Raw genomic sequence first — 25,790 nt, forward strand, 5'->3', positions numbered from 1 at the left:
AGAATCCTCGAATGATAATATATTTGTCATTGTCAATCAAGATCACCCGAAAACTAATGGCGCTATCACAATAGACCATAGAACCTTTCAAACTAAGGTAACTTAAGCCTTCACCTTATGTAAGATATTATAGAGCGAATTTTGTCCGTAATGTAGGCACTGTCAATTAGACTTCCCCCCTCCAAAAGTTCCAAGATGTCGGCACGTACAATATAATCTAGCTTATGTTTTAAAATTAATTTAGCTTATGTATCTACATTTGTCGGCACGCTGGACGATTTTGTCGGCATATTCTGTATATCCCCTCCAAACTCAAAAACAGAAACTGCGCATCTGTAATGTGATAGTTACCTCAGCTTTGTTTTTCGAAACGTCTATAAACGTTTGCTATACATAAGGGTTTAAAAAATGATAGAACTTTTAAAAGATAAATTGTATTACATCAGATTTATTCATTTTCCTTGCCTCTAAAAAAGACAGAACATAGGAAAGCGGAAAAAAATAAGGGTAGGTTCCCACAATCGTAAAAAGAGTCTTTTGGCCGGTAAAAAAGTGCACAAAAATATGTAATGATTGTAAAACATAAAACAAACTTACATTCTTTTTTGAATCTTCAATAAAGAAAATTTTTAATTTCCCAGAAAAACAGAAATAAAAAAATTAATTTAATAGAATAAAAAAACAACTTAACTAGATATTTTATTTGAAAAACACATCGTTTTGGATGTTAAGTAGCAAATTGAAAAAAAAATACAACAAAAACAATATAATTGCAGCACTAAATTTTGAAAAAATTATTTTGCCCCCTCCTCTACATTTTCTTGAATTGACGCCACTGCCAACTCTACACCAATTGTACATCAACACATCAGGGCTATAACTGAGAACCAAAAATATACAGATTTAATTATTCTTTTTTAATTATTCTATTTATTAATATATTAGACTTTCCCCAAGATCTCAAATCCAGGACTGAAATTACAAGATTTTTCGGGAATGTAATATTCAGTGGCAGTCTGTTTCCTCTACAGTAGAAAACAAAACACTTACTTCAGTTTTAATTTCGCCTGCCTTTATTAATATGTATTTATTAATATGTAATGAATGATTATAAAAAAGAAAATCACATTCTTTTTTGAATCTTCAATAAAGATTTTTTTTTAATTTCCCTGAAAAACAGAAATAAAATAGCTAATTTTCCAAGTGAAGGGGCGTAAATTGCTCATTGAAGTTAATTTAATAGAATAACAAAAAAAAACTTAACTAGATAATCTATTTAAATTTTATTTGAAAAACACATCGTTTCGGATGTTCAGTTATAAATTGAAAAAAAAAAACAAATAAAATTTCGGGACTAAATAAAAAAAAAATATTTTGCCCCCTCCCTTATATTTCCTTGAATTGCCACCACTGCCAACTCTATGTCAAAATGTACATCAACACATCAGGGCTGTAACTGAAAACCAAAAATATATACATATTTAGTTATTCTTTTTTAGTATATTTTTTAATATTGGGAATGAAATATTCGGTGGCAGTCTGCTTTCTCTACAGTAGAAAACATAGCACTTACTTCAGTTTTAATTTCGCCTGCCTCTGTTGGGGGCGACGCTTGCTCTGACATCTCAACTGGACGTTGAGCTAATTCGTTTGGTAGTACAGATTGATCCGTTTCCATAGCAGTTGGTACTGTTTGAGCTTGGACATATTGAGGCTCAATTGAATGCTGAAATATTGAATATTTAACATTGTTTAATTTTTTTTTTAATTTATTAATTTTTTAATTTAATATTACTATCCTCGTTTCTAGTTAGAGTGGCAAACCACAAGGAAGAATAAGATCTATCAGTATACCCAGAAAAGGAATCAGCGCGCACCTTTACAATAAAAAATCTAGAAAAATAAAATGTAAACTAAAAAAAATCTATTGACCTTAGTCACAGTTTATTTTTCTAAGATCGTATAGGAAGTTACCATCCTCCAGTCTAACAAATATTAAAACAGTTCTGGAAAATTACAACCGTAAATAATGGGCCAAAAATTATTCAATGAATTTCAAGGAGGCTTATTCTTCTGGACTCTTTCAACTTCAATACTTATCCCACTTTTTCAAGCGATATGACTTGGCGTTTGAGAGGAGGGCGGTTAAACAATGTCAGCAAATAGAATATCACGCCTCGCTCCCCCCCCCTAGTCTCTCATACCTCATCCCTATCCAGTTTCATGAAATAGTAACACTGGTTTTAAGACTGCAAAGATCTCAAGTAATACACATTTGAACGAATTTTCTACCACTAACAAATGGAAAAGGGGTTGTGAAAGAAAAAGACAAGCTCCAGATGCAAAATGTTCTCACCCCAGGCATAATTTAGGGGTTGAGGACGCGGCCCACAATCTTGCAGAGTTCCCACAGCCTTATCATTAAACAAAGCATATTATCGTAAGATATATACCACTGAGCTCCTGGGATCCTGCAGAAGACAGTAAAAAGGAGAAAAGTTCAGGATTGTAAATATGCTAATATATTGTGGGAAAAAGGATAGTTAAGTTGTTCCTCTTTAGGATGGGGAAGGCGAGGTCTATATTGTCTTTTATCTTGTGTCATGTATTGTTGATTTTTTTTTTCTTTTTTTTTTTATCGAATTGTTGAGATTGAACTGAGGTTGAAATGTAACATGTATTGTTGAAATTGAATAGTTCTTTTGTTTAAATTGACCTTCTGAATAGAATTGTTGAAATTGAATTGAAATCTTTAATGTATTGTTGAAATTGAAATGTGACATGTATTGTTGAAAGTGAATAATAGTTGTTTTGTTGAAATTGAACTATTGAATTGAATTGAAATTTGACATTTATTGTTGAAATTGAATAGTTGTTTTGTTAAAATTGAAATGTTAATATTGGATTAAAATTGAAATGTGGCATGTATTGTTGTATTGTTGAATAGAGTGTTTTGTGGCTTGTTTTGTTCTTGATCCCCATTCATTAAAACTAATAATGCTATCCAGCCCATTTTTATCAATATAATCGCTTTCCTTACATTAGCATTTGTACTCGTTATAGATAAATTGGCAAATTGTTGCCATAGATGCGGTACTGATAGACTGATATCTGATTTGAGGCACTGACGTAAGAATTTAAATATTTTACTGATAGGAAATACTGTAGCAGGCTTTAGACTTAATCGACCCAAACCCCCAAAGTATAAGAACCCCAAAGCATGAAGGACTATCTAGAAGTTTTAGCATACGAATCATTTCAAGAAACTGTAGGAAAATTTGTAAAAAGAAAAAAAAAGCTACAATTGACGGGGTTTCTCCGAATGTCAAATAAAAAAAAAACAAAACCATTAAGGGTGTCCGAGACCTACCCGAAAATTAAAGGTTATTTGTTCAGGCCCTAAAATACCTAAAACGCTAAAAATTAATTCAAAGAAATTATTATTTGAGTAACTTGCCACTTAGTAAGTTCCCTATGGTGCTATTTCACTTTGAATAAGAAACTTGCTAACTAAAGGGAAGTAAATTTCACTGTCTTGTGGTCAAATTCCTCAGTCAAACCAAAATTTTTTAACAGCTTCTGATGAATAACTATTCCCGTGGGAGAGCTCGTAAATAAACCCTTTGTCTTTGAGACATCAGCCAATGCCGAGGCTCACAAAATAATTTTTACGCTATCATATAGCCTTAACACTCACGTATTTACAAACATCAATTTCACGGAAAAAATGAACGATACGTTTTCCGCTCCAATGTTCATTAGCTTGCAGACGGTAATTTTGAAGACGAAAATTCTCTTTTTGAATTTACAATTTTTGAATCAACCCGAAAAATCCAGGACAATTTAATGCATTGGTTGGCAGTCTTGCTATTTAGAACTATTTGTGATTTTCATACCTTAACCGCTTGTCCAGTAAGTCCTTGTTGAGCTGTTGTAGCTTCAGTTCTTTGTATATATTCTCGAATCATTTCTTCAGTTGGTTTTTTGCAAAGCTAAAACAAAGAGTTTTGATAAATTTAGACATACCAAAATAGTCGTTTTATAAAAAAAAGTTTTTTTTTTTTTTTTATTATTGATGGATTAGTGGTTCATTTTTTGTTTGTTCTGTATCAATGAGGATTGTTAATTTTTGTTTATATGTTTTGCCCAATAGTCGAGCTTGTCTCTCCATTTGGGCAAGTCGTAGATTTGATGAATATGAATTTTTGAATAAATGAATCTGAAGAACTTAAATGCTATTTAAATATTGAGCATAAACATATTTATGCTTTTATTTAAATGCCACGACCGAAATCATTCATTGAATTTCTTGCAGCAGATATTCTTACAATTTTCAACTTATCTCATTAGAACTTTCAGTGCCATCCCAAACCAATGCTTCACCCGGGAGTGCCTTTATAGGAAACTTTTTTGTAAGTTCATTATGCAGTTACAGAATTTAAAATACTTTTTTTGCGAGCCGTAACAGTTTTTTGTAAAGTTAAAACAGAGAATTATGATGAATTTAGACACATTAGAAGAACGTATCAGTTGCTTACAAATGCGTATGTGATACAACACAAGTGGAGCTTAAAAGTTTAAATTATTTTTGATAAAAGATGTCAAATTTTTATTCAAAAAAATATCTATACTTATATTTATTTGCCTTCACCCAGCCTCCTCGCTGAATTTCTTATATCAGACATACTACTGCCATTTCCACCGCCCCTTCCTAAGAATTTTCAACCCTATCACTCCCCAATATTTCACCCGTGTACCCTCACACTATATCCATAGAACTATGCAATTACTGTTGTACTTGGTTTATAAGGATTGCTAAAAGAAATCTTCCGGTCAATCACTTCCGGTCTACACTAACAAGTTCATCTGGTCGACCCATCTGACTTCGCAGAAGAAACAGGATGCACTGGTCTCTTACTGCTGTGATTCAGTTTGCTATTTTTCACACAGATAAATAATTAAACATGGGGACAAACACCAGGAGATAAAATAGCTGACTTTATTGCTGCTTAGAGACGCCCCCCCCCCAGCAAAGGTTATATCAAATTTGGACTTCTAAATGGAAAAACTAGGACACCTACTATTACTTTTCCCCAAGTTTAGTTGCATTTCGACAACTTCTTTTGTTAAACATTATGATAATAAGAATTTAGGCTACGCATTATATAGGCTGTATTATATTATGTCTTATACAGCCTATATCACAGGCCGTACGTATAAACACCCACATTTGGTAAATAAACACTTTTACAGGCACTGCTTTCCCTTGTTATTTAACCGAAAATATAGAAAGCAGATGATGAAGAGTAGGAAGACTATTAACATGCCCCTGAAAGATCAAATTGCTTTGTTTCAAGCCCGACCTGACAAGCTGACTTGCTTTGACCTGACAAGCCCGGTCTCAGAAAGAAATTTCTTGAAGAGATATGTGGGAATACTTGTGATAAAATTGTCGAGCCAAATAAAGTAAACTAGCGTGTCATTACTGCCTCAAAAGAAGATGCAGAAGCTGTACTACAAGCACTCGCGAGCGGTACCCCAAACGTCGAGGCAAATATTAAAAGTAGTATCTATTCTTGAATGTTTACCTACCAACAAACTATCGTAACGAGAAATCCGACGCGAAATTTATGGGGCCTTGCAAGAAAGTGTGTGAGCTGATCAAGAAAAAGGAAAAATTCACAGTCACACACTCGATGTTAATAGATGACTTTAACCGTAATTTGACTGATAAAACGCTCCCAAGAAGCCGGTCCCTTTGAACCTCCATTCCTCCTTCTTATTCATTAGTTGACAAAAATCAATCGTATACCTATGTTGGCCCCAGCTCTTTAACTTCGAACTTCGACCATGTTGTTTCTTCCTTCCACATAAAACAAGCCGCTGTACTTGGTGAAGGCTACTACTCTGACCACTTACCTATTTGTGCGACAATTGAGAAGAATGTCGAAATCAAAACCACGGAAGAGTAAAAGTGGTTTTATGTTCAGGACTGGAGTCAGGATGATCTTCAGGTGTTCATGTCCGAGTGTGACATGTTACTCAACAAAATTAAAGTTCCTTTTTACCTACTTAGTTCAGAATGCAGGTCTTATATTAGTGAGCACGAGATCAAAATACAGCTTACGAGTCATCTTGCAGAAATCAACCACGCGCTCCGATGCGCGGAAAAGTGTGCAGTCCCATCTAGACGTGTTCGCAAAAAGACGGAAGTCACCGAATGATCTAAAAATCCAAGTGTAATTGCAGCTTACGATTCAGTTTGATTGTGGCTCCGAATCTGGAACGACACCGACAAATTGCGCTCCGGTATAGTAAACGAATTGGGTTTAAAAAAAAAAGTTCACAAGGCCACAAAATAATGTTGAAAAAAATGTCGATAAAATAGCTGGTGACCCTTCACTTTTGTGGAAAAGTTTCAAACCCAGTGATCGGACTTCTGTCAGCAGTATCCAAGAAAAAAGCTGGACTGATTATCATAAAAGTGAATTTTCGTCGTCTGACCTTGTTGCAGAAAGTAAATATAAAAAAGAGCTTGACCGTTTGGTTGCTAATTCTACGCGCTCTGCTTTTACAGTGACGCCGTCTGATATTGCGTTTACTCTATAAAAAAATAAGAAAAAATCATCTACCGGTGTTGATTTAATATCTGCTAAACACTTCAAACATTATAGTGATCTTTTGTCGCAGCATCTTTCGTTACTTTTTCAAATGTCTATTTCTTCTGGTATTGTGCTTCAGTAGTTTTCTATTGGCCAGATTACGCCTATACCCAAAAAAGGAAAAAAACCTCGATGAATGTCTATCGTATAGGCCTATAACCGTTTCTAGAACTTCTTTTAAAATATTTGAGTCTATTATCCTTAGAGATATTTCCCAAAAGTGTTCTGTGCCTGCGCATCAGTTCGGTTTTCAGAAAAGAGCTTAGTCGTGAGCATGCTCTTTTTTCCCTTTTTAAGGTTTTTGTAGATGTGGAAGATTCCGAGGATTTTCTAGTTGTATGCGCACTGGACATAGCCAGAGCATTTGATTCGTGTATTTTTTGCCTAGATTTTGGTAGAAGCTCTTGAAAGAAGCATTTACTTGTCAGTTATAAAATGGCTTCGATACAAGTATAAGCATCTTCGTGCCAAAATGAAGTGCGGCTCAGGGCTTCTTAATGTACTAAAGGGCGTTAGACAAGTAGATCTTGCTTTCTCCACGCTTTTTAATAATTAAGTCATTTTAGGCCAAAAATATATGAAGTCTACCTGTATTTACTGGGGTTTAGACGTGTCTTTACCTAGGTGTGCTGATAATATCCCGAATCCGGGTCGCACTATCTCTGGTTGCGAGAGATTCCGGATTTGAGCAATTTCTCAAAGTTAAAACTAGAAAATCAGCAGATTGGTTTAAGTTTTAATGTAGATAAAACTGTAACTGTTGGTTTCAACATGAAATTATGCTCTGACAAATCCCCTCAACTAACTGAAACTTGTATCCCCCTCTCTAAAAGCCTTATTTACCTGGGAACGTCCATTGGAAATTCAATTTAAGAAACTATCAAGCTTGCCATCCAAAATCTTGAATAAAAAGACAAGGATAGCTTATGCGTCACTTGTCTCTAACGTTACAAACCTTAGTCGTTTCAATATTTTCTAAACTTTACAATAGTCTAACTGTGCTTCATTTCTTGCTCTGTCTCCTATTTGGCAACTATTTCCTGCTTAAAAAAAAACTTGTTCACCAGATTTATTTTAAATTTGCTAAATTCCTTTCGTATTTGCCCCCTTGGACTAGTAACTCTTTTTTGTCTCAAAAATTTGAACTCATCTTTCCATCTACAATTACTGATAAAAGAGTAAAAGAACTTAAATCTTCCGCCAGTAAACTTAATCACGATTCGTCTTCTTTATTTTTTTGATCTTATGATTGAGATATGATTCTTATGATTTACGTCTTATGTTTTCTATCATGATTGTACTATGTTATGGATTTTTTTATTATGTTCTTACAATTGTAAAAATTACTTTGTTTTTATTCTATTACTTATTTTTATTTTTAATACTTTTTTTTCTTCTCTTTTTTCCCTTATAGTTGTACTCTGTCATTTTGGGGATCTGCGCCCTTTTAGGTTTTGACAGGTTATAAATAAATTGTTTTTGATTTGACAAAAGAACTCAGACAAGAAAAAATCGTTGTCCCTATTAGTTCAAACACTGACCTTGTAGATAAAGGGACTTGGAGACAAAAGTAGTTTTCAGTGTATTCATTATATCGTAGTTTCGTGCAGGCACTTATTACAGAAAGATGACATTGTTTCCCAAAGCAAACAATGATCTATTAATAAGGACCTTTCGGATTTCAATTCATACTGAATTCTAAGGATTGCAAAAAGACGACTCCACTTTCTTAAAATAAATTGGTAAGTATTTTTAAATAGCTAATTATATGTCGAAGGAATATAAGTTCCTTCTGTTTGGGGGGGGGAGTTTAAACTGTTCGGCATGTATTATTCATATGCATCTTAATCTTCTTCCAAACAATAATATGAGATTCCCTGTAGCTTATGTACACGTATACTTGAATATAGGCAAAAACGGGGAGGGGGATTATAATTTCAGCTAGTTATAATTCGTTCTCTGGAGCGATATTCCCCTCTATCCATATTGGGAGGGGCAAAAAATAATGCAAGGGAATTGTCTGGCTCACATTTTTTATATTCATCTTTAGCTTCTTTGACCTATTAATAGATGAATTCGCTACTTTCTGTACCGACTTGCATGAATATAGGCTAAAAAAGAAAGGGAGAGGGAACTATGATTTCAGCTAGTTACAATTCGTTCTCTGGGGCAAGATTCCCCTCTATCCATATTGGGAGGGGCAAAAAATAACGCCAGAGATTTGTCCAACTCACATTTTTCATATTCGTCTTTAGCTTCTTTGACCTAGTAATAGGGGATTTCGCTACCCTATGTACCGACTTGCTTGAATATAGTCTAAAAAGGGAAGGGGATTATGATTTTAGCTAGTTATAATTCGTTTTCTGGGGCATGATTCCCCTCTACCCATAATGGGAGGGGCAAAAAATAACGCAAGGGAATTGTCCAGCTCACATTTTTCATATTAATTTTCAGCATATTTCACCTAATAAAAGGGGATTTCGCTACCCTATGTACCGATTTGCTTTAATATAGAATAAAAAAGGGGAGGGGCGATTATGATTTCAGCTAGTTATAATTTGTTTTCTGGGGCAAGATTCCCCTCTACCCATAATGGGGGGGGGGCAAAAAATAACGCAAGGGAATTGTCCAACTCACACTTTTCGTATTCCATCTTTAGCTTCTCTGACCTAATAATAGGGGATTTCACTATTCTATGCACCGAATTGCTTGAATATAGGCTAAAAAGGGGAGGGGGGATTATGATTTCAGCTAGTTATAATTCGTTCTCTGGGGCGAGATTCCCCTATATCCATATTGGATAGGCAAAAAATAACGCAAGAGAATTGTCCAGCTCACATTTTCATATTCATCTTTAGCTTCTTTGACCTAATAATAGGGGATTTTGCTACCCTATGTACCCACTTCTTCAATATAGGCTAAAAAATAGGCTATCCAATATAGGAATGAAGAGTTTGCATCATCCGGAAACTTATTCCTGGAGTTATTTACTTCCACGAAAAATGAAAAGTATAAACCAGATATATTAGTTTTTCCTAAAAAGAACTAGTTAAAAACATTGGTGTAGATTTCCGAAATTCTATTTGCTGTACCCACCAATTTTCAGTTTAAAGACTGATTATTCTGGATGACAGATTGCCGAAGATTATCCTTTTTGGCCAGCCGTCTGGGACTATACGGAAAGCAGGTCGTCCTCGTCTGGGTTGGGAGGATGTCATAAATAAAGATTTAAAGGAAATGGGAACTTCCTGGGAGGGTGTAAAGAGGGATGCCTTGAATAGATTAGGTTGGAGGAGGAGCGTGCGTAGCTGTGTTGGCCTCAGGCGGCTTGGTGCTGCAGTGAGTTATTAGTAGTAGTAGCATTCTGAAAAAAAGTTTTACGAAGGGTAATATACAAAACAGTTTAAGCTTTAATTAAGGCATAACTTGAAAAAGTGTGTCCTTTCCTCAGTAAATGGCAGAAATTTCTTCAGCAAAATATCAAATTTTGGACGAAAAAAAAATTAAGTAGATAAGTTTGAAAAGTAATTTAATGACTTTTTGTGAATGACAAATTTAGGTGTGAATAACATAATAATATGATTTTTATTATAATGAAAATTAAAGTGTGAATATCAATCATTTCATCCTGCAAGACCTGTTCTACACCAACTTTTGGTCTTTAGTCAGGTATCAAAAGATCGTATCTCCATAATTGTCAATCTTCAGAAGAGTAAACAAAAAACCTCATAACTTTTTTATTTTCGAAAGTAAAACAGTTCAAAATAGGGATGAAACCTTTTAATTGACAGTGAATAGATATAAAATTATTTAACTGGATATTTCGAACACATATACAGTGTTCATCATCAGCAGTAAAAAAGTTCGAACGAGGTCTGCAATTCAGTGTTTTTATCATCAGATAAAAACATCTTAATCATCAGAGTTTTACTGCTGATGATGAACACTGTATATGCGTTCGAAATATCCAGTTAAATAATTTTATATCTATTCACTGTCAATTAAAAGGTCTCATCCCTATTTTGAACTGTTTTACTTTCGTCATGGAAAGACAGTGTGGTCTTCGAAGTTATTTTTTATTTTCCTGACAACTACAAAATGAAAATAACTAAACTGATTTTACCGTTTTTTTATGGCTATGAAAGGGGAGAAAAAAAGTTGTATGGTTTTCTATTTGTTCTTCTGAAAATTTACAATTATGGAGATTTGACCTTTTGATACCCAACTGACGTAGTACGTCTCAATTTTTTAGAATGTAATCTAAAAAATCTAATCTTTTTTTTAGACCTAATCTAAAGGATACAAGACTTAAAAATTAAGAAAGAAGGCTGAGTACCTGGCGAATAGAACGATAATAAATAGAATAACGAAATATTAAAACAGAACGAAAAAATAGAACGAAAAGAATAGAACGACATAGAAAAGAAGAAGAAAAAGGAATTCTCTTTACCTTCTTCAGTTCTTGCTGGAAATTCTCACTAGCTTGGATGAACTTTCGCTTTTTCTGTTCAAAACGCTCCTCAATTTGTTGGAGTTCATTCTCGAGCTTTTTCTGTAAAGAAAATATTTATACTCTACGTTGGCCACCCTATATATAAAATAAATCCGTATAAGTTGAGATAGCTTAAAAAAAGGTCAGTGACGCATATTTATATGCTATATTCTTTCCCCTTTGATCGAAAGCGCAGTTATTTGTTAAATTTGTATTTCATTTTATCCTAAAAAAATCATGCATAGTGAGACACATAAACAGCTCTTATAGTCTACTCCCAACTTCATAAGTACTTCAGTGGGTTAAAACCCACCAAACCTCCCCCCTGGATACCGCCTTGGCAGCTATATTGGCCTACTATCGGGGAACTCCCCTCGAAAGAAGTTCGGAAGTCTCAAAGTTTCCTCGAAAAGAGTTCTGGACGTCTCGAAAATCTAACTTCTGGAAATCAAAATTTCATCAAAGCCTTTTGAGTTGGTCACTAAAATTGTGTCTTCTGGCGCAATTCCGACAAACTTCTTAGTTGATATTTGATAATAACAGCTTACCGATCCCGGAGAGGGATTGGTAAGCTTTTATAGGTAAGGTTTTATCCCGGGGAGGGAAAGAGGAGGTACCGAGTTTGAACCCTCTCGAGAAATTCTTGTTCCACTCATAAATACATGACAAAAATGCACGTAAACATAGCTTTGATGCCTTTTTTTTAAAGACCCCCGAAAAAAATGGATACAGCCCCTTCGCGTATTCATCTTAGTAATTAGATCAAAAACTACTCATAAACCAGTGTTTTGGCAAAATCCTAGCATGATAAGGATCCACAATCAAATATAGTGAAAATATAAAAAAAGATTGGAATATAGTTTCTCTTTGTTAAATACTGTTTAGTTGACCGATAAAACTACTTCTTCTTCTGAAAATCAACCCCCTCCGTAAAAAAAAAATCCAGCGTACGGGCCTGCCTAAAACTCAACGTCAGACTTTTTTCAGATTCAAAGGGTTTTGGAAAGCAAATCTTTTGCTTTTCATCTTCTTCTTGCAAGACACAATTAGCCAAAGCGAAGCAGATCTTAGGATTGGGTTGATCTTAGGGTAGGGTGGACTGTATTATTCACTTCAATAAGTGGAAAATTACTCAGAATAAATTAATCTCTTGTTTTGCTGTAACATTCAGTAGTTAAGTAAATACTTAAGCAAATAAGGAAATTAAATAATCAAGTAAATAATATATTCCGTAAATAAGTAGTGTCAAGGTATAACTTTAAGCCTTAAGGATATCTTCCTTGTGTCGTGCGACCCGAAAGCGTGGGACGCACAAATCATATGGCCTCCAAAGAATAGAAGGCTTCCACATAGGGCTTTCTATGTATAGGGTACAGTTTAGAAGAAAGTTAGAGTTTAGTGGTCTGTTTTTGAAACCCTAATTGGTATAGGGCCTACTTCCATGAAGAATTGTTTAAGAGACTTTTGGTCCTTAAAAGTTCTTAACCTGAAAACAATGAAGTTTCCGTAAAAAGACTGTTCCAATAGACGTTAAATAGTTAATAATCGTTAAAAATACATTTAATAGACGTTAAAGGTTATAATAGTTATAGTTAATGTTATAATAAATATTATAATAGTCAAAATAGTTAAATGAGGTTAACAGTTAAATATTGCAAGCTGATGATAGGGTGTAACAATTCCGTGGCAAAACTGGTCAGCAGCAACTATCGAAATGGTTTTCACACGTATTTGCCAATTCTCTCATACTGAGCGTCGTGTACTAATGAAAAGTTGACATAATTCTAGAGGATGCTTATTCGCGTCTTCTAGCTAATGAGAGCTTATTGCTTGTGAAAAAACAGCAGGTTAGTTAAATCTTCACCCCTCTCCCCTTCAAAACTCGAGCATCTAACACTCATTATAATGGCACAATTTCCAATTTCAACTCAACAAGTTGGGCAGGTTTTTAATTTAGGAATAAAATATAGATAGTTTAGCGACTCGTGCGAACGAACATTTAGAAGAATTCTGCATATGCTCTTAAGACAAAGTAATTTTGATGCGTTCATTGACCCTGGAATCCTTGATAGAGTAGTTTCTGGTATCGAACAAACAATTAGATAACAGTATTTTCTTCGGGATTTACAGCGAAATTTAAGAATAAAAAAATAATGATGAAAAACTAACAATTGCGTTATGCATCTTAAATTTTTCGCATTTCGTCTATACTTTTGTACATCCTTTTCAATTCTTGACAAGACCTTATTATCCCTTGTAAAAAATTCGTTATGCGTCACGGAATTTTAAATCCTGAATTTGTCCAATAAAGGTCACGACTTATACACCAGAATAAGTAACACGTCTAGTTGAAAAGAGCCCATCACTAGTAAAAAAAAAAAAAAAAAAAAAAAAACAACAACAACAAAAAAACAGCAAAATAACATCCTCAATTTTAACACCGAACTCCCGTCTATTTCACCAGAGCCCCGAAATATTTATTGAACATAAAAAAAAGGTTTTGATTGTTGGCCTGTTTTTAGGGGATATGAAAAACGAAGTTTTATTCCATTTTTTCAAGTTTTCCAAGAAAGAAATCCCCATTCTCATGTGTACAGGGACCCTAACAAAGTCTTATGATTATTTAAGCATTTGTAAAACCTTGTCAAAACAAGATAGAATGTTAAGCCGACATCCCTTCCTCCAATTGAAAAGCGCTTTTAACGCTAGTGGCTAAAAATATATATTTTATTTCATCCCCAATTTATCCCGCCGATATTCTATTTCTGTACTTCTGTTTAAAAATTAGAAATCTCGAATTCTCGGGGAAGAAATAATCAGCAAGAGGCTTCGGGCCCAGCCCTCGATCCGATCCTCCTTGACAATCAGATTTTGAAGGCATTATAATGAGTTGCATAGAATTCACACATTTCTTTTTACTATTTTTGAAGTTGAGTCCCAATTATTTATACCCAGATTTCGAGGAAGGGGGGGGGGGGTCAAAACAGGCGACACTCCTTTTCTTTCACTCAGTCATTAACAGATACTACGAGGATACCAAAACCACTAACGTCTATCATGACCAATTAAACACTTTATCAGAGTTGAACTCAAGTTCAGTTCAAAGCTTCTCAAAGTTAAGCCTAAAGTAGCCTAACACATTTTCACATTGGACGACTTGAAATCTTGCTAGCGGAGTAAAATTCGAATCCTGGCTTTGTAAACTCGAGTCTAAAAGAAAAATTAACCTAATAATCACCCAGCAGAAATAAAACTTTTTCATTGGGCGATATGGTGTCAGAATCGGAGGTACAAAATAGCTTTTGTTAGAGGCAGGCCTACTGTTAAAATTTTTTTACCGAAAGATTACTCAGCTTATATATAATTCTACCTGGTGCATAGTCAGAGAGGTAACTTGTCGTTTGAGAACAGCCATTCTTGGTGATGTAACCACACTTCTAACATCAGGAACCATCATCTCCGAATAAATTTCATTTACTAAACGATGATTACGCAAGTAGCGAGCATGGGCGGCGTGCTTAACAGAAAGACCGTCATCAGTATCTAGAAAAACATACAACAAATTTGGATCAAAATAAGAAAAATCGGATTAAATTTTTAACTTTTTTACCGCAATTGTTTTAGAATGAAATGACTTATTTAATTGTATTTACTTGAAACAGTAAAATTTTCAGCTCAAATACTTTTAATGGAAATCGGTCAATGAAACACCTGCAATTAAAAGATAGTTACATCTGTTGTATTGTAAAATTCTTCGTGGAAAGCGTCTTCCATATACATTTTACACTTGCCCTATAAATTGGATCATCTACGTTAATTTTATTATTATCAGAAATACCAGTTTTTATTAGGAATCTCCATGTTATAACCAAAACCCTGAATACTGGTAAATCTTAGTTTCCGGCGACTTTTATCATTCTCTAGGGTTGAACGTTGAACGCTCAGTAAAGTGTTGAACGTTCTAAATTCCCTTTTGTAAATTCGATAAGAACAGCTACAGTAATAACTGATTTTTTGTCAAAATAAAAAAAAAGACATATTTGTCAAAACATAACAAAAACATGCAAAAAGAATTATATGACAAGAGCAATTGCAGTAACAAAAAACAACAAAAGGAAAAAGAACACGTACGAAAAGCTCTATAGATTAATTAGCAAAAAAAGGAGCTTCAAAGAAACATACACCATGAAACGTAAAGAGCAGTTTTAAAACTGAAAAAGATTAAAAACCGACTATATAAAATGTCAAAGTTATAACGAGCAGAAATTACAATAAATTAAAAAAAAAACATTTTCAATAACGTCAATAAATTCAATATCACTGAGGCTTCCAAGAAAAAAACACCGTCAGACCTAGCCTACTTATTAAACGGTCAGTCTACTTTCATTAATTCTTTTCATTAATCTTATCACTAGTCTTAATCTTGATTTAAATAATTGATTTATCTTGATGAATCATTACTCTTAGTTATTATGAAGTTTTGTTGTTGTTGATTTATGACAAATAAAAAAACTTCTTGAGATGAAAATTGTTTAATTTTTTTTTGGAGTTTGGGCTGGGGGGGGGAGGGAAGGCGCTGAACTGTTGTTGGGAGAGAACGAGAATGGAAATCAAAGCGACCTAATGCAGCCTTCGAGGTTTGATAACAATATCGAGGCTGGAACAGCTTCTTTTAAAGTTTTCACTTGATATTATTTGTTATCATTATTTGATTTTATTTGTTTATTATTTGTTATCTGGGTGCTTTCAGGGGGAAGTGTACAGTCCGAAAGTGACCATAGTATCTGGAAAAAGCATTTTAACTAAGCAAGACTTTTAACAATCAATCATTAGCAAGTCAACTGAATACGTTATATACGATGAATTTTTTAGGATTACAGAATACGTAACAGAATAATACGAGATAGCGCATGATATACGATTCAGATTGAGGGAATTCTTTGTCCTCACAAAGAGCTGAAAACCCAACGAAATTGGAATACACTAAAATGGTGTGCATCTACATATACATAATAACGGATATTCTACTGTCTGATATTGAAGGTCTCTCAAATTGCTACATAACCACTTTTGTATCCCCACAAGCTGGAGTTTCGTCTGACATATATTGCAGCAAAATTGTCTTGCTGAGAAAAGGCTAAATAATTGACTATCCCGTTTCCACATTTTAGGGTTGACCAGGAGGTTGATATCGAACTCAAAGCCATAACCCAACGAGATTAGAATAAACTGGATTGGTGTGCATCTACATATACATAAGACTGGCTACTCTATTGTATGTGATTGAAGGTCTCTCAACCTGCTACATAACCACTTTTGTATCCCCACAAGCTTGAGTTCTGCCTAACATATATTGCAGCAAAATTGTCTTGCTGAGAAAAGGCTAAAAAATTGACCATCCCGTTTCCACATTTTAAGGTTGATTAGGAGGTTGATGTCGATCAGGAGGATGAAATCGATCAAGAGGTTGATATTGAATTCATTTAGATTGTGGCTTGGACTTTAGATAGCTTGCGATAACGCTCTAAGAGACTACCTTTCATTCCTTTCACCTCCACCCTCACCACCTGCCTTTCACCTCCCTTAGCTCTACGGCTACCCCCCTCTAACGTGACGTCACATTTTCAGCTCATGTTTTTCGGATTTTTAAGCCTATATCTACTTTCCTAATTCCAAAATAATTGTGTATAAATTTCTACGTTTCTAGATTTTAGTTTAGCTTAGTTTTCACATAATTAAACACAAAACTAAAACATAATTTCCTGTTAGAGAAGTCATTCCCCTGGAACGGGGGTAATACCCCCAGCCCTCGACAGGAGGAAATTATACAAGCGAACATCGAGAAACAAAACAAAAAAGTCTATAAAAGTAAAAAAAGAAAAAAAAACAAAAACAAAAGGAAATAAAAGAAAAAACCAACAAACAACAGTTTTTTTCGTTCCACCAGCTTCAAGAGCCTATTTCCTGATGACAGTTTCGGTTTTTTTTCTCCCTCTATCCTTTTTTAATAGTTGGTATCTATTATTTTAAAATGCTTTAAAATAGATAAAAAAAGGCTTTACTGAAAAAGATTCAAAAGCTTTATATAAAAAAAGATATAAAATAAATAATTAAATCGGATTACCTTCCTCATCGTCAGCTGGCTGTATTTCGATTCTTCGTTCTACATGCTTATTACCGGCTCCGCGTTCAGTTGGCTCTTTTTCTTCAATCCCTTGATTGACTAAAAAACATAATGCATTAAGAATATATATATATATATATATATATATATATATATATATATATATATATATATATATATATATATATATATATATATATATGTATATATATATTGCAACAAAAGCCTCTTAGGGGCCTTGGCAAAAAACAACAAATAACAGCGTACGTAATAATAACTATGAAAAAGCATAACAATTGCAAAAAGAAAATAAAACAAAAAGGCACATACTACCATAAAATTAACATAATTATTATTATGTGATTATTAAACTATCAACCACTAAGCCTAGCCACCCTCGCGAAGTGGATAGCACGCTAGATATATGATCCTATGTCCTTCGGGGCGGCGGTTCAATAGGGGCCTTCAACTGGGGAGGGGGAAGTATTTGCCCCTATATTATTTGCCTTCCCCCTAGATTTTGAAAAATACTGGTTGGGGCGTATCTTATTTAGAATGCCTTTTTTTGTATTTTCATTGGAGGAATTGCTAAGAACAACTAACTTGCCCCCCCCCCCGCCGTAAATTTCCGTGAATTGACACTACTACAATTCATAGCCATCAGAGTTTCTATGCTACCTAATGACACCGCTGAGGTTCCCTTTCAGCAAGAGTCCTCCTAATTTGAAGGAGAATTTCAGCTATGGAAGAGGTTATTTTTTTTTCAACAGTAATAACACGATCAACAATATTTATTTTGGTAATTTCTTTTCTGATTTTACGAGGTCTCAAATTTAGCTCCAATGCGTCCTATTAAACGAAGAGTAAACTCAATCTTACTAACCAGTTTTATATCGGAAATTAGTTTACTTAAGAAGTCATTTCCATTAACTGAAATTTAGTGAAACAACAATTTGCCATTCACAAAATTTAGAAAAATATATCATTCTCAGTTCTTTATACTATTTTTCTGAAGGAAATAATTTACCAACAGTTTGTTTTAATGGCTAATCATTTTAATAGGTGGCCAATAATATTTTCCCTGTGCCAAGAAATCATGAATAGCCCCTCCGATATAAGTGATTTTAAGCTGATTTTTTTTTGTGATAGCTTCCGATATTACAAGGAAAAGACTATTCGTTTCTTTTTATATACATATATATATATATATATATATATATATATATATATATATATATATATATATATATATATATATATATATATATATATATATATAAAACTATAGAAGAAAAGAACAAATCACATTATTCGGGTTAGTCGAATGAATACATAAAAAAAAAAAAAATTTTTACAGATACACCGTGTCAGCGCATTGGACGATTGATCCTGTTCCTAAGTTTCTCGTATTTGCCTATAATATTTCAGATCACCCCACCCCCGTCTTCCTTTCATTTGGTTATAATAAACAGGGTGGTAATAATAATTAAAAAATAGTAAAAATAAAACATAAAAAATAGGAATGAAAATAAATATTTTTTGGTAGATTCGACCAGTATTTTGAAAAAAAAAAAAAAATGTTGCTTCTAGTTTTTTATAATTTTTAAAGGTGTAAAAACGTCGCATAGGACAATTATTCGATCCCTAGATTTTCTCAAAATTTATTTTTATTCTTACTTACTGGTTACTTTCCATTTGCTTCCGGAATCATCGACTACCTGTAATTGGGGGGGGGCAGCTAAGGGAGGGAAGGTGATTTCGCCCTCCAAAGTTCCAAGGTATCGGTGCATAGCACCGATACTATGAAATTCAGTTTATGTTTTCATTTCTTCTTTCAAAGAACTTGTTCAAAGAGCTTCTTTTTTAATTAGATTTTTTGCACTAGCTATTTGGAATTTAATTCCCTTGGAAATCCAGAAATCAAATAACCTTATCACCTTCAAGCGAGCAGAGAAGGGTCATTACAGAAATACTGTTTAGATTTGAATATCGCACGGTCCTTGTATATCCAGTCGGTTCCTTGTTTCTGTTTGTTGATTGTATTTTTAGTTATGTTTCTGCCCTAGCCAAGCACTTTTTGTGCTTGGCTAGTACATAATCCGCCCTGGCATATTATGTACAGTAATTATGTGTTTTTTGTTTAAATATATTTGATTGAATTGAATTTTAATTCAGCTTATGTGCCAGCACTTGTTGGCACACTGAAGAATTTGTTGGCATAATCTTTATGCCCCCCCCTAACCGTAAAAAAAAAACTCAAAATTTAAGCTGCGCAACTGCCTGTAATAGGTATCTTTATGCAAAAATTAAAATGAGAAAATTATAGAAAAGTAATTTTTCTAGAAAAAGCATATATTAAGCAACCCTTTTCAAACAGATTATTCATGCCTCTATAGAACGCAAAGGTTGTAACAATAGTAGTAAATTTATTCCAAGAAAATTATTTCTAATAAATTTTTAAACATTAAAGAATTGATTTAACCACTTGCATTTAAGAAGTACTTATGAAAAAATGCGAAAATTAGTGCACTATTACTAGGAAACGGAAATGATTTGGGACAGCAATAAACGAATTCTTAATATATGTAATTTTTCTATTTAATTACTTAATTTTATGCGTGGCGGTAATAAATTAGAAGAGGAAAAATAAATTTCTAGAAAAAAAATGAATTTGCTTGGTTCAATTACGCTACTTTAGTCCTGATTTTTTATTTTTTTTTGAAAATTGCCCCATTTTTAAGAATATTTAATTTATTCTCCAAAAAGGAGTTTATGTGGCATTAAAATCGTGACTCGATTAATTCATACATATGAAAACAATGAATCTAATTTTATAAGTACTTTGTCTTTCTGGCACTAGTTACAACTGTGGCAAAATGGCATGTTTCAGAGGGAACACAAAGTTGTAACTTTTCACACATGGTATTTCTTTTCCAAATGCCAAGTTACAAATATTTAGCAGAATTGTATTGGAAGATCCGAGGGACCATATATAAAAGTGATGATTACATCTATCTATCAACAAAAGTATCAAACTTGAAACCAAACTCTGTGACTTCAAAAGCACTTTTTTTGGTGAAAAGGGTTAGAAAAAAGTTTTAAAAACGCATCAAAAATTTGTTTACACTCAAGAATCAGACAAACATTCCGGGGGGGGGGAGGTTCAAACCCCCTAACACCTTGGTTTTTAACACATTGGCAAAATGGCATGTTTCAGTGGGAACACAAAGTTGTAACTTTTCACACATGGTATTTCTTTTCCAAATGCCAAGTTACAAATATTTAGCAAAATTGTATTGGAAGATCCGAGGGACCATATATAAAAGTGATGATTACATCTATCTATCAACAAAAGTATCAAACTTGAAACCAAACCCTGTGACTTCAAAAGCACTTTTTTCGGTGAAAAGGGTTAGAAAAAAGTTTTAAAAACGCATCAAAATTTGTTTACACTCAAGAATCAGAAAAACATTCCGGGGGGGAGGTTCAAACCCCCTAACACCTTGGTTTTCGGTTATTATTAAAAAAAAATAAATAAAAATCTTACTAACGCAGCTGAAATGACATGGTCAGTGAAATGACAAGAAGCGTCAAAATATATACTACAACTACCCCTTAAACTTCTACCCCTTAAAATTACTTACCCCTAAAACTACAACTACCCCTTAAACTTCTACCCCTTAAAATTACTTACCCCTAAAACTACAACTACCCCTTAAACTTCTACCCCTTAAAATTACCCCTAAAACTACAACTACCCCTTAAAATTACTTACCCCTAAAACTACAACTACCCCTTAAAATTCTTCGTAAAGCCAAAAACAAAGAAAAGAGAAGACGAAAGTAGTAGATATGACGAGACAAAAAAAAATTCAAAGCTGCAAAGTAACAACAATCAAACCTTTTCAAAGCAAAAAGCGCAAATTTAAAACATGTTTAAAGAAAAGGACACAAATATAAAAGAACAAGTTGAATAGTAATTATGTCATTGTAAATCTAATAACGCATTTAAGACAAAGAACTACAAAGAAAGGAAGGTCCGGGGCAAATTATTCCTCAAAGCTGAACTCAAGGTTCTAACACCATCTAGCTGTAAAAAAATAGATGTCATCTGAAGTTAGTCCAATTTTTCATTTTTCATCGCTTCATTAGCGCTTACGAAAACTTTTAAAAAAATTCAAAGCTGCAGAGTAACAACAATCAAACCTTTTCAAAGCAAAAAGCGCAAATTTAAAACACGTTTAAAGAAAAGGACACAAATATAAAAGAACAAGTTGAATAGTAATTATGTCATTGTAAATCTAATAATGCATTTAAGACAAAGAACTACAAAGAAAGGAAGGTCCGGGGCAAATTATTCCTCAAAGCTGAACTCAAGGTTCTAACACCATCTAGCCGTAAAAAAAATAGATGTCATCTGAAGTTAGTCCAATTTTTCATTTTTCATCGCTTCATTAGCGCTTACGAAAACTTTTAAAAAAATTCAAAGCTGCAGAGTAACAACAATCAAACCTTTTCAAAGCAAAAAGCGCAAATTTAAAACACGTTTAAAGAAAAGGACACAAATATAAAAGAACAAGTTGAATAGTAATTATGTCATTGTAAATCTAATAACGCATTTAAGACAAAGAACTACAAAGAAAGGAAAATCCGGGGCAAATTATTCCTCAAAGCTGAACTCAAGGTTCTAACACCATCTAGCTGTAAAAAAAATAGATGGCATCTGAAGTTAGTCCAATTTTTCATTTTTCATCGCTTCATTAGCGCTTACGAAAACTTTTGAAGTTAATTTCTTACTTTGATGTAAAAAAAAAAAAAACTGGATTATTATTGATAAAAAGACATATCGTTTTTAATGCTATAGAAATATAAACCCTTTGGCTACAAAAATATATAAGTGTCAAATAGTGAATGATACTTAAGAAATATAGAAGAATAGAAATTAATCCGCAATCCAGAGCTTAGTTGGAAACTATTAAATTTAATGAATTAAACGTTAATAAATTTGAAATTAGCTTTGATAATGAAATCTAAAAGTGTCAAGACGGTAGAGCTAGTCAAATAAGCTTGTGAATGGTCCACTATAGAACAATTTTATAAGGAGAACCAGAATATTACAACAGACATAGACCTACTCCCTTCTGTCTCCACGAAAAACTGTTTTTCTTCCTTGTTTTTTTTTGGGGGGGGGGGAGGATCAAAATAGAATGTGAAGCTATAGCCCAGAGTTTGTTTGGCCCAAAGCTAACACTTTATTCTTCTTCTTTTTTTATAAAAAAGAAGGTTTTTGAAAATTGAAAGAAAATTGCTTGAACCGAATATATAGTTTGAATGTCTTATGATTTCAAATCTCTTCCTACCCCTTACACCATGCTCTATTACCTCTGAAAATTCCTGTATTTTTGTCGTTATTCATACAGTTTTCCGTATAAAACTGTGTGTTCGAATTTTGAGCAAAAAGGAAAAATTCCTGCCCATATCAAGCCTGTGCTCAAGGACCTTTGCTAAATATTTGTTCGTTTTTATGACGAACGCTGTTACGATAGGATCTATGCTTCGATGGTCAAGGCCATATCTAGGGGGAAGGGGTTTTGACCCCCCCCCCCCCTAGAATGTTTGTGCGACTCGTAAAAACGTAACAAAACCGAACATAAACAAATTTTTGATGCGTTTTTGATTTTTTTGTCCCCCCAACAAAATTCTTTCGTACCCATCCCCCCCCCCCACCAGAAGAAAATCCTGGATATGGACCTATGGGGGGTTAAACCGTTTTTGGAGCTGGCCTCATTGAAAGAGCCTAACTTCTCAGGGAACAGAGTCTGAGGTCTTACTTATCCATGCATTGTAACCAAAGGAAATTTGATCAATCTAACAAAATCTAAACAAGATTCTTTATTCGCCTCAAGAGGAATAAACATAGCTTAATGAAATGTAGCTTAGTTAAGAAACTTCAGCATAATGGTATGGTAAATGGTAAAGTGGCTGCAGTCTAGGGATCCTTAACCCTGAAGGACCTAATCTCTTTTTCTTAACCACTAGATATTCTTCATCCAGTGGTGACGCCGTAGATTGATCTCTTTTGGCAATACAACGCCAGGGGGTTCGAACCCAGCCGCGGCAAGGATGTGCGACAGACTTCTGACCTGTATCTATAAATAAAGCAACTGAAATGCCGCCGGCCCTGTGCACCATCAATACCTCTGTAGGATATTTATCTAAAAAAATTGTTCCAACTTTGATCCTTAATTAGAGAACCACTATAATACATGACATGCATCATTTTTAAATCGTTTATTTCAGTTTAGAAGTCTCAATATGGGTCCCAAGTATCCTTATTTCAATAATAGATCAAATATGCGTTATAAGAGGGACCCAAAAATGGCATTGGCCCCCGGCCCTCCACTGGGTTGTACTCCACCCCTGTAGATGTTGAGTATAAGTTGATGAAATGCACTTAGCGTAACAAAAACACCATTTTATCATGCCTAGTATTTTTGCATTAAAAAAATCATAATAACAATAAAAAAATTAAATTCCTTGTAAAAAATTTAAATGACCAGTTTCAGAGTATTGAAAATTTCATTATTTGTTTTTGATATTTTGTATACGCCGTCAATCAGGAACCTCTTTCTCACTGGGAATTTTCTTTGAAGACGAACTTAAAATTTTTGCTTAGAGCAGGACGTGATTTAGTCTTTACTATATTGCTCATACTGTGGCAGCTTTTATGAGAGACTGCAAACCCCTCATGAGAGCACTCTCAACTAAGGTCTAGCTGTGCCATTTTCATTGCTAATTTTCTCTGCTCTGGAAATGATCTTTGACATGTGATCCTGACATATATGTAAATATGATTCATTTAGAATAAGCTGTCATAGACAGGAATCATTTCACGATTATTTTATTTAAGAGGCTTCAATCTGGGGTCCCTATCATCCTTATTTCAATAATAGATGAAATGTGCGTTATCTTGGGACCCAAAAAATGGCATTGGCCTTGGATTTTCATGGTTTTACTGCAGCGCTGTAAGTGTTGTGTACTTTCTTAAACCACATAGGCCTGCCGTAACATACTGAAAGAGAACAATTAAAAATGGGGTTTTTAAAGGCCAAATGAAAATACTGAAGAAAACACAGAAAGCGAATATTTCGAGAGAACAACCGCTTCTCTTCTTCAGTGCGAACAAAATAATATGATCGAAGAAAAAGCAAAAACCAAACGCGGAAAGTACAACAAAATCAATGAAGAAACTGCCAATTTTCATCGTCCTAGCACTTCCAGAAGCGCCAAACTCGCCAAAGCAGTGAACCCCACCATCTAACTCCCCCAAAAAGAGCGGATCCAGGCCGGTTACGTCAGTCACCTATCTACGACATTTATAAGCATTTTCCAAGATTTCTGGTTCCCCCTCCAGCTCCCCCCAATGTCAACAGATCTGGTCGGATTTGAAATAAGAGCTCAGAGACACGAGTTCCTTCTAAATATCAAATTTCATTATGATCCGGTCACCCGTTCTTAAGTTAATTTTTTTAATTAGTCAGTTTCATTATCGAATATTTCGAGAGAACAACTGCCTCTCTTCTTCAGTGCGAACAAAATAATTGATCGAAGAAAAAGAAAAAACCAAACGCGGAAAGTACAACAAAACCAATGAAGAAACTGCTAAAAAAAAATTAAATGTAAATCAATAAAAGGCCAAAAATCAAATACCTAACGACAATAAAGTGAGTTATTCGTCAACATCCGCGATTTGCGAAATATCCAAACAAATATGAACTGCCTTCGACAGATACTAACGAACAACTGTTCATTAACTGATCGTAATTCATATTTGTTCGGATTCTATGCAAATCGCGGATATTGGCGAATAACTCACTTTATTGTTGTTAGGTATTTAATTTAATTCTTTTGATTTTTGTCTTTTATTGAATTTGATTTAATTGTTTGGCGTTTTTTTTTTCATTGGTTTTGTTGTACTTTCCGCGTTTGTTTTTTGGTTTTTCCTTGATCATATTATTTTGTTCGCGCTGAAGAAGAGAGACGGTTGTTCTCTCGAAATATTCACTTTCTGTGTTTTTTCAGTATTTTCATTTGCCCTTTAAAAACCCCATTTTTGGTTGTTTTTCTCTCTTTATGTTGGACACTAATTGATGAAATTTAAAAGCATAACAAGAACAAAGATATTACGATGCATAAGGCTTTTGCAATGGATATATAGAAATAGTTACACTTTCTAGTATTAAATTTACACTGAGCGATTTCAGAGAACTAAAAATTAATTTTCGGTTCTTTTGACATTTATTATTTTTTATATTTGTATACTAACCCTTATTCTTTGCAGCAAGATATGCCAAATAGGACGGAGAATTCACATAAGCTTTCATCAGTCTTTCATACTCAAGCTGCAAACAAACAAAAAGAGGATGAAAAAGAGGGAAAAGGAGAAGAGACAGAAAGAAAAACAGAGAACCACAAAGAAAAAGAAGCTGTAACGTAGCCAAGTGATAAGTGAC

At 34.0% G+C, this 25,790-nt stretch overlaps 1 protein-coding gene across 4 annotated transcripts in view; it reads right to left on the bottom strand.

Moving 5' to 3' along the window:
* Nucleotides 1–25,790, bottom strand: part of LOC136040747 (SWI/SNF-related matrix-associated actin-dependent regulator of chromatin subfamily E member 1-like) — an 83,629-nt gene that overhangs the window by 11,430 nt on the left and 46,409 nt on the right. For 3 of the 4 annotated variants that reach the window (XM_065725058.1, XM_065725056.1, XM_065725059.1), the window contains exons 6-10: nt 17,279–17,377; nt 14,525–14,697; nt 11,113–11,214; nt 3,897–3,992; nt 1,574–1,726 (exon numbers count right to left, since the gene is read on the bottom strand). In XM_065725058.1, coding sequence (XP_065581130.1) covers nt 1,574–1,726; nt 3,897–3,992; nt 11,113–11,214; nt 14,525–14,697; nt 17,279–17,377 — 623 coding nt within the window. Of the gene's footprint in view, nt 1–1,573; nt 1,727–3,896; nt 3,993–11,112; nt 11,215–14,524; nt 14,698–17,278; nt 17,378–25,603; nt 25,680–25,790 lie in introns of all 4 variants that reach the window. The other variant, XM_065725057.1, reaches the window with a different exon arrangement.

This window comes from Artemia franciscana, chromosome 21 (assembly GCF_032884065.1).
Source record: "Artemia franciscana chromosome 21, ASM3288406v1, whole genome shotgun sequence".
NCBI lineage: Eukaryota > Metazoa > Arthropoda > Branchiopoda > Anostraca > Artemiidae > Artemia > Artemia franciscana.